This window comes from Coregonus lavaretus (assembly GCF_964263955.1).
Source record: "Coregonus lavaretus genome assembly, contig: HAP1_SCAFFOLD_55, whole genome shotgun sequence".
NCBI lineage: Eukaryota > Metazoa > Chordata > Actinopteri > Salmoniformes > Salmonidae > Coregonus > Coregonus lavaretus.
In genome coordinates this window covers 1,373,861-1,384,123 of record NW_028161934.1, presented here as the reverse complement: position 1 = coordinate 1,384,123, position 10,263 = coordinate 1,373,861, and the positions used below count along the sequence as shown (strand labels likewise).

The following is a 10,263-nucleotide window of genomic DNA, read 5'->3' as shown; positions in this document are numbered from 1 at the left end:
TATGAGTGTACTGATAAAAGTAGGTCACGTGACATGCTGGAAACTGAGAAAAAAAAAACTTCTATCAGAATTGTGCAAGGTAGGAACTAGTTATCACTACCACAAAGTCATAAACCACGTCTATTTCTACAATTTATCTTCGTAAAATGTCATTTTAAACCTAACCTTAACCACACTGCTAACCTTATGCCTGACCCTAACCTTGAAATCAAAAAAGCACATTTTAGTTTTCTTGAATTTCTACGATATACATGTTTGACTTTGTGGCTGTGGTAACAAGTGGAAACCGTTGTGCCTGTTGTTCACATGCGTATCTGCCCTCTCATTGGCTAGAATGGTCCCATCTCATCTTGCTCCTCCCAACTGCCTTTCATTTTTTAAGACATTTATTTTCATTGCCATTACATATTAGAAGGCAATGAATTATTGGAACATGGGTTGTCTCACCCAGTGGTGTAAAGCACTTAATAAAAATACTTGAAAGTACTACTTAAGTAGTTTTTTGGGGTATCTGTAGTTTACTATTAAATTTTTGACAACTTTTACTTTTACTTCACTACATTCCTAAATAAAATAATGCATTTTTACTCCATACATTTTCCCTGACACCCAAAAGTACTCATTACATTTTGAATGCTTAGAAGGACAGGAAAATGTCCTAATTCACACACTTATCAGGAGAACATCCCTGGTCATCCCTACTGCCCCTGATCTGGCAGACTCACTAAACACATGCTTTGTTTGTTAATGATGTCTGAGTGTTGGAGCATGCCCCTGGCTATCCGTAATTTTAAAAAACAAGACAATTATGAAGTCTGGTTTGCTTTATATAAGGAATTTTACATTTTTTATACTTTTACTTTTAATACTTAACTTTATTTGAGCAATTACATTTACTTTTGATACTTAAGTATATATACAACCAAATACTTTTACTCAAGTAGTATTTTACTGTGTTACTTTCACTTTTACTTAATTTTCTATTAAGGTATCTTTACTTTTACTCAAGTATGACAATTGGGTACTTTTTCCACCACTGGTCTCACCCACAAAAGGGGTGCTACAGAAAAGTTGGGAGCATGAACATGGACAGAATAAAACCTTTGGATGGGTGGCTGATAAGCAGGCGAGGCAGATGGGATTGTATGGCAGGGACTTTAGCCCCACAGTACCTATCCCTGTGAGTCCACCATGGCTATTCCCACCTCCAGTAGTTGATTTACAAGTCTTAGAGAGAGTACGGAAAGACAGGGAGGAGGTTAATCCATCTGTTGTTATTTAATAGGTGACTGGAAACTGGAAATCAGTATTTTTTGCCCATATATTCAGATGGATCAAAAGACCCAAAGACAAGTCAGACTGGATCAGCCTTTGTTGAACAGGAAAGTTGGGTGGCTGTTAGGAGACCTATTACAGAACACCTGGCTGTGTACATGGCAGAGCTGATGGCCGTACTGTTGGCCATGCAGTGGGTGGAGGAAGTCAAGCCAGACAGAGTAGTTATAGGTTCTGACTCATGTGCAGTGTTGATGAGTCTGCAATAATTTAGCTCACATAGCAGACAAGGCCTGCTATATGAGGGAATACAAATTCATGCCCGGGAAAGACAGATGGGTGTCCATATAAGCTTTGCTTAGGTCCCGGCCCATATGGGGGTGGAAGGGAACGAGGAAGTAGATATGCTAGCTAAACAGGCCCTTAGGAGACAGGAGGTGGAGGTGCCAATGAGCAAGGCAGAGGCTAAGGGAATGATATGGACAGTGGTGGTGCAGAGATGGCAGGAGCAGTGTAACAGTGACACTAAGTGCAGGCATCTATTATTTGTTGACATTTTAGTAATTTAGCAGACACCTATCTATAGAGCGACTTACAGGAGAAATTAGGGTTAAGTTGCTCAAAGGCACGTTGACAGATTTTCCACCTAGTCTGCTCGGGTTACTGGCCCAACGCTCTAAACCACTAGGCTACCTGCCGCCCCTATTCCAGGTACAGAGTAAAGTAGGGGAAGGCTGGTTGGTGTGTAGACTTTCCTCCCTTCTCTCTCTATTCCAGGAGTATTGTTGGGAAGTAGGGTCATGGAGATGTTGTCCGTTCTTGTTACAGATATAGGTGGGGTTGGGGTTGTCGGTCAGAAGACAGGTGGTGCTACAGGTTAGTGTTCTCTACTTTTCCTCTGTGGAGTAAGACACCTTCACCTGCAGGTCTGAATGATTCTAATGAATTATTACAATTAGATATTATATATTACCTGTGACAGTCAGTTGTACCAGGGAAGCTGTACCCACATTCTGCATACTATGTTTTAAATCTGAACTTGTACTCAGCTGAATCGCTCTCTCTCAGGTCTGTGATTCTCAGGGTGAAGGCTTTCTCTTTAGTCCCAGGGTACTCAGCACGACCTGTATTCTCTGGCACCGAGCTCAGGATTTTACATTACATTTCTCTTGGATATACCAGTTTGGTTCTGATAGTACATGATAACTTGGATGTTGATATGTGCAGGGCAGTTCCACTGTTGAGCTTTTCATAGCACAGATACTCTGATGGATATAAGTCACGTTGAAACAGTTCTGACAAAGAACACCTAAAACAATAGTAGGCCCATTCATTTATTAATTAGTTTCTTCAATTATTCTTGCACTCAACCAAAATATAAACGTAACATGCAACCATTTCTAAGATTTTACTAAGTTACAGTTCATATAAAGAAATCAGTGAATTGAAATAAATGAATTAGGCCCTAATCTATGGATTTCACATGATTGGGTATACAGATATGAATCTGTTGGTCACAGATACCTTTAGAAAAGGTAGTCAGTATCTGGTGTGACCACCATTTGCCTCATGCAGTGCGACACATCTCCTTCATGTAAGATAATGGATTTAATTTATTTTTGTATTGAATACCTGTCGTGGAAATTACCACCAGGGACTCAAAGCCAAAATTAAATGAATAGTTATTTATTACCAGCAAGCTGGAGAGGTTCGAACAAACTTAATGCACCATAGTACACGTCGGTCAGGAGCTCTTTCGGGGCAGTCCCGTTAGTTCTCTTATATACTGCTTACACAGACAAATAATATTTGCATGACTTACATTAATAATTGTTCATAATTAATTCATAATTAACATTTGGTTCCTGCACTGCATATGACTGGCACCATCTCCTATCTTAACTTATAGAACATATTCTGGGCGTTCTGCCAAAAGTTCTGAGGGGGACATGACCGCCTCCCCCTCATATCTTTACCCAGCACCTACAGGAACCAATGATTGTATGAGACAAGATGTACAATTCAAGGCTATTTCCCTCACACAATAATACACACCTACTGTTGTTGAAACATTATTCTACATTATTTAATAGATAATAGAAGTTAATTAAATAAGATACAGCTTTGAAAACACCCACCCACCTCAAAATCCCCCACCCCACAACACTCCTACTCCAAGACGTTTGATACATTTGGATCCAGAGCTGCATATTATCCTACACAAGTTACCACGGTAATCAGATTTAGTAAACTGTTAGAGAATGGGAGATAGAAAACATATTGTAAAGAGTAATGTATTTAAACTTTATTTAAGGATCTGGAACCGGTGCAGGAGAGGAGGAAGATAAAAGATGACATGTTTGTGAATTCTGGTGTTTTTTCAGTGACCCAGAACGAGCAAAGCTCTTTCCACATAGACAGGAGTAAGGTTTCTCTCCAGTGTGTATGCGTTGGTGTGTAATCAGATAACCTGATTGATTGAAACTCTTCCCACACTGATCACAGCTATATGGCTTCTCTCCTGTGTGTATGCGTTGGTGTATAGTCAGCTGTCCTGATTGATTGAAGCTCTTCCCACACTGATCACAGCTATAAGGCTTCTCTCCTGTGTGTATGCGTTGGTGTGTAGTCAGGTGTCCTGAATGATTGAAGCGCTTCCCACACTGACCACAGCTATAAGGCTTCTCTCCTGTGTGTATGCGTTGGTGTGTAGTCAGGTGTCCTGAACGATTGAAGCTCTGCCCACACTGATCACAGCTATAAGGCTTCTCTCCTGTGTGTATGCGTTGGTGTGTAGTCAGGTGTCCTGAATGATTGAAGCTCTTCCCACACTGATCACAGCTATAAGGCTTCTCTCCTGTGTGTATGCGTTGGTGTGTAGTCAGGTGTCCTGAACGATTGAAGCTCTGCCCACACTGATCACAGCTATAAGGCTTCTCTCCTGTGTGTATGCGTTCGTGTTTAGTCAGGGCTACTGATTGACTGAAGCTCTTCCCACAATCAAAGCAGTGGTAAGGCCTCTCCCCTATATGAATTATCTGAGATTTTAAGGTTTTAGATGCAGTGAAACGCTTCCCACACCGAGAGCAGTGGTACGGTTTCTTTCCAGTGTGAATACGCTGGTGAATTATAAATTCCCTCTGTTTAGCAGAACTCTTCCCACAGTCAAAGCAGCAGTGGTGAGGTTTCTTCCCTATACATCTCTGCTGGTGCTTCTTGAGGTGTTCTGATCTCGAGAGACTCTTCTCTGTCTTGTCAGCATCATGATGTTGTTGAATCTCCCCAGATGATAAGCTCCTGCCACTGAGAGAGGAACGATTAGGGCTGTCCCCTGTGAAACAAAGACATTGAATAGTTAGGTTTTGCAAATATGTGTCCATAAATAGATGGGTCGTTCCATGAATGTAATGGCTTTTGCATCCCTTTGATATCTTTCCAGTAGAAATTGTGCACCAATATTAAATATTAAATCTCTGTTATATTAAATAAAGTGCCCATTAAAACACAACACATGGAAAATACGATTCATCTGATTTTTTATATGAATAAAGACTTGCTAAAGTGACAAAATTCAGCATTTTGACAAGTCCCTCAGTCAACCCTGTGTAACATCTAGAAAACTTTTAACCCACCAAGTTTTACCATCATTGAGTACAGTTACAGGCACAGAATAATATGACTATTATTAATAGTCAATTAATATTGGAGTTTGATTTAAACGTTGACATACTTTGAAAGAAGAACAATTTCCCTAATAATCCTGTTTACGTGGACACATCTGAAATCAGGCTACCTGATGGGACTTTGATTAATGCAAAAAATTGCCAATCTAAATAAACGTTCTACCACAGAGGCCATGTAATTTTTTGGAAGCATATTTCATTCTGAGTTCGGACAAATAAAGTTTGTATGTGAAAACTATTTCTAAGCTGCATACTTTCAGTTTTTCTGAACTCACTGCACTCGATCAAAAGAAGTTAGCTTGCGCCGCTTGTGCTAGCACATGTACAGATTAAATACACTACTATAACTCTGATTAAAGAGTTTACATGTCCTAATAATTCTAAAGATTGCTCAGAAAACCAGGTGTCTTTAAGGCGTATGCTTACTTCGGTTATGACCTCACACCAATTAAGATAAGCAGAGTAAGGTGTTTACATGACTAATACCATACTCAGCCTACTGCCATAATCAGTTTAATAGGAAATGACTAGTGTGCATATAAACCCTAGTTATTTGGTTACTTTGACAGTCATTTCTGAAGATTATATACTTCATGTGATTAGTGATTAATTTACATCTGGCCCTCATTTTAAGGTCAACCCTTGTTTTAATATATTATTCTAAACAAACAATGAACATCTAATACTCAAATCATAGAGTAAAAGCAGGTGAGCTGGTTCTACTCTTTTTGTCAATTTACTGCTGTTTTGTGGTGGAAAACTGAGCAAGTCAACCCTTTTACCAAAACATTTACATAGTAGAAATGATTTAACAATTACATTTTTTGGTGAAGCTTGCATTCAATTGCCACTCCCTGTTGCACATGTTTTTTAATGAAGTTGAACAAGTGCTCTTTATGACAGAATGTTAAAATTAGGTGAAATCAGACTGTTTAAAAATAATAATAATTACACTTCTTAAAATTGGGTGGAACCACCAGATATTTTCATCAATATATAATTAATCAATGAATTGTTACAGAAGCAGACTGTATTCTAATCCAAACACGATGGTTCTTACTTAATGAAATCAAATCTCCATGTTCCTCTTCTCCTTCTCCTCGCTCAGTTCCACTCTGCCCCGGTGTTTTCCTGAAGTCGACCAGACCCAGCAGTAAAGTACCGGGAGACGGTCGACCTGGGGACTCCTGGAGGGTGGAGGGGGACGGGCTAGATTTGTCCTGTTGGCCGCAAGAAGTATTCTACATAGATTAATATTAAACAAAATATTTTATTAATTCAGTCTAAACCTCTGATTACTAGACCCAGCAGTGAAGTACCGGGAGTGAAATGTTAAATCGTTCACTACAACCCACTAATCTAAGAGCATTGGATTGGTGGAGACATGGGCTAGTTTCCACCATATTTCTTATACCAGTCATTTCCTTTCAAACAGCGAGGAATAGGAGAAGCGAGAGGGATAACTGGGCCCAAAATCTGGCTTCTAGCTTATTTGATCGAATATACATTCCGTAACGAACCACTGATGGTTTGGGGATGCTTTGCTGCCTCAGGAACTGGACGACTTGCATTAATAGAAGGAACCATGAATTCTGCTCTGTATCAGAGAATTCTACAGGAGAATGTCAGACCATCCGTCTGTGAGCTGAAGCTGAAGCGCAGCTGGGTCATGCAGCAAGCCAATGATCCAAAACACACAATCAAGTCTACATGAAAATTGCTAAAAAGCAACAAATTGGAAGTTTTGGAATGACCTAGTCAAAGTCCAGACCTAATCCCAATTGAGATGTTGTGGCAGGACTTGAAACAAGCAGTTCATGCTTGAAAACCCACACGTCACTGAGTTAAAGCAGTTCTGCATGGAAGAGTGGGCAAAGATTCCTCCACAGCGACGTGAGAGACTGATCAACAACTACAGGAAGCATTTGGTTGGAGTCATTGCAGCTAAAGGTGGCACAACCAGTTATTGAGTGTAAGGGGGCAATTACTTTTTCACACAGGGGAATTGGGTGTTGCATAAATTTGTTTATGAAATAAATATGTAATTGTTGTGTTATTTGTTCACTTATGTTCCCTTTATCTAATATTAGGTTTTGGTTGAAGATCTTATAACATTCAGTATCACAAATATGCAAAAGTAGAGAAAATTAGAAAGGGGGCAAATACTTTTTCATAGTATTTGCTCGGAGCTGGTGCATATACAGTCCTATGACATATACAGTCATAGGACTGTATATGTAAAAGTAGGACACATGACATCCCGGCAACTTTGAGAAAATAAACACTGTATGAGAGTAGTGCCTGGTCGTCACTAGTTTCACAAACAAAGTCAAACCACGCCAATTACTACCATTGATCTTATTAAAATGTGATCTTAACCCTAACCACACTTCTAACTTTATGCTTAACCCTAAATAAATAAAAATACGATATAGTAGAGCTTAATTTGAGCCGGATCCTGCCGGAACGGCATCAGGCACATCTCAGATTTGACTTTGTTTGTTCTGGCAACTATTTGCCAGGATCTGGTACCTCTCGCAGCATGATTTATTAATTATTAAGTCAAGTTGCCTCCTCGTTATTTCTCCCGCCCCCCCAGAAAGACCATGTAAAAGCGCGGTGATCTTTCTGTGTAATCATCCTATCCTGCCACACTGATTCCAGACCTGCTCTCTTAATTGTACATAGAGGTTATGGGGATGGCCGGTGGGGTAAGTAACTGATCTTGACACAGGTGTTGGTAGTGGTGGTCAGCTAGTGGAGAGGTCCCTACGTATTCACGTCACGTAGCCTAGGCTAGTCGTCTCTCAACTGAATTTGAATCGTGGGAAAGCCAAATAAAAAACGGGATAAGAAAAGTCAATTGAGTTTGATAAAATGCTTGAAGTCCAAAAATCCAGAGAAAGATGGTGAATCGAACCCAGAACGACCCAGAGAACTGTCAGTGCCTGAGGAGAGGAGTGAGGGGCAAACTGTTCCTGGTGGCGATGCCTTAGCTAGCAGCGCTGCTAATCCCGCCAGTTCAGCATCACCACCGGCACCTCCACTAGCTAGTAGGCAGAGTAGCGAGTCAGACTCAGCAGGAGAGGGAGACGGGGAGCTGGGGGTAGGGGGATAGTTCATCCACCGACAAAGTGCTCGGAGCTGGTGCAATTTGCAGGTCAAGAACAAGCAAAAATGACAACCCCTGGCTTGTCATTTATAATTCAAAGTTGGGCTGTACAAAATGCAAAAAGGTAGGGAGCTTGGGTCTAGAAACGACTGGAGGGATTAAACTTGCAAAAGAGTGGGTGGAATGTACAGTAACATCCTCTGCCTCAGATGTAAAACAACAAACAACAAAGAGACCTCAGAAAAAAGGTTTTTGAACATGCTCTAACCAAGGCACATTTGGTGGCAGCAAGCCTTGTAGACAAGGCTAAAGAGGACACCCAGGTTATAGTTAACACTCAAAATGAAAAAATAGACACTACAGCCAGAGTCTTCAGAACAGCCTTAGAAGGAGGCTAAACGTCACAGCCACAGGCCCGCTCATGGCTTTGAGCAAGAAATGTTCTCTCAGGAGTTAAATGGACTTGACATGGGGAGAGTCATTGTGGGAGGTTTTGAAAACTAAGGTAGGACTTTATGTTTTCTTTACAAACTTGTTCTGTGAAGGTAATCTGAATATGTGCTTCATACTATCACATAGGCAGGAGGCCTATATATTTTGATGTGTGTTCTGATGTAGCCTACATTGATTTATTTAATTTAAAGTTATATTCCGATACTGTGATATTTGTTCTACTTCTACATTGATGTCTTGAAAATTATTAGAAATTTGGGTACATAAGCCCCACAGCTGAGTATGTGTGCATATGCATGCATATAGCGGGTGTTCTGCAGTGTCGTCTAAAATGCTTTGAATTAATCAGCACCTTGGAGAGTGCCGTCCGTTTCACCACCATAGATAGTAGGCTACTTAGCTGTTTACTCTGTCTGCTGCTACGATGTGTTTGACACTTTATTTTCTCAAAGTGTTCCGTTAACTCAGAGCCCCTCGGATAACCACCCCTCTCGCGCTCGCGCTCACTATGTGTTACAGGAGCTCCCGAAATACAAATTAAGCACTGCGATATAGACGTTTGACTGTGTGGTTGTGGTAACTAGTGGAAAAACGCATATCTGCCCTCTCATTGGCTATTATGGTCCCACCTGATCTTGCCTCTTCCCGATTGCCTTCCATTTTTGAAGACATTTATTTTCTTTGTTAGAGTGGCCACTTGAGTATCTGGTCAAATAATGGATAATGTGTTCGAAATCAGTTAAGGGATGTGAATATGTGAACACTTTGGGAGAAAGGAGAGATAATTAGGTCATAGTCACAGATTCCTAAACATGAATAGTAGTAGGCTACTTTGTTGAAGTAAAAAAACAAGTTTTACCGTGACATTGTTTTTGTCCAGCCGTTTAAAAACGAACAAAGGAATGTGGAGGATCAAATATGAAAACTAGGCCTAGACATTTTATACAGCACAACAGACCTATAATGTTAAAACCAGACTTACCAGATTCATTGTGGAAGCTACTGTTTCTTTGTATGACATGAAATGTTGGCTACAACAGCACAGCTAGGCTACTTTGCTGTGGTCTTCTTCTTCTTTAAAGTTTATGGCAGACTACATCTATTTTTGTATTGCCGCCACCTACTGTATGGCTAGTGAACGAAAATAAAAAAATCCATTGCGGGAAAGGGGGGCCGGGGCCGGGGAAATACAGTACCACAATCATATACAATACAAACATTTAATTAATTCCAAAATGCCCCACCCCTTCAGTGATAATCCAAATCATATTCCTTCATAGGCTCAGGGGCCTGTGTGGACGGAACATATATCAACCGGATTCCTTGTAATACCTCTGCTGTAAAATCCCCCAAAACGTTCAGCTGCACTCACAATTGATGCCTATTTTATCAGAGTTCTTCTTTGTTTGTACTGTGCATTTTAAATCCAATGCAATAAACCAGGGGTGCCACTTTGGTTTTAGAAGTGTGGGGGGGGGGGGATTTTGATGGGCATTTAAAGGTCATTTTACGCATTTTTACACAATCCAATGTGCCATCTCCATTTAGAACAAAAAATAAGCAAAAATAGCAACAGTCATCAAGCTAGGTAAGAGATCATAAAAAAATATTTAAGTGAATAATAAGACTGAACTACATCAAAGGTAATTCAATCATAAATATTGTTTTGCACCTTTAACCAATAGCCTAACAAATGAACAACTCTTGAAATTGTATCCATTTCAGAATAAGGCTGTAACA

At 40.2% G+C, this 10,263-nt stretch overlaps 1 protein-coding gene across 1 annotated transcript; it reads right to left on the bottom strand.

Annotated features, from left to right (window-relative positions):
* Positions 1-2,994: 2,994 nt before the first annotated feature.
* LOC311119847 (uncharacterized protein) lies at positions 2,995-9,584 on the bottom strand. The gene is made up of 3 exons (XM_084194505.1): positions 9,506-9,584; positions 6,019-6,178; positions 2,995-4,606 (listed from the first exon to the last, which is right to left on the bottom strand). Exons 1-3 carry the CDS (start codon positions 9,542-9,544, stop codon positions 3,585-3,587), a joined length of 1,221 nt encoding a protein of 406 aa, XP_084050631.1. The 5' UTR covers positions 9,545-9,584; the 3' UTR covers positions 2,995-3,584.
* Positions 9,585-10,263: the final 679 nt, after the last annotated feature.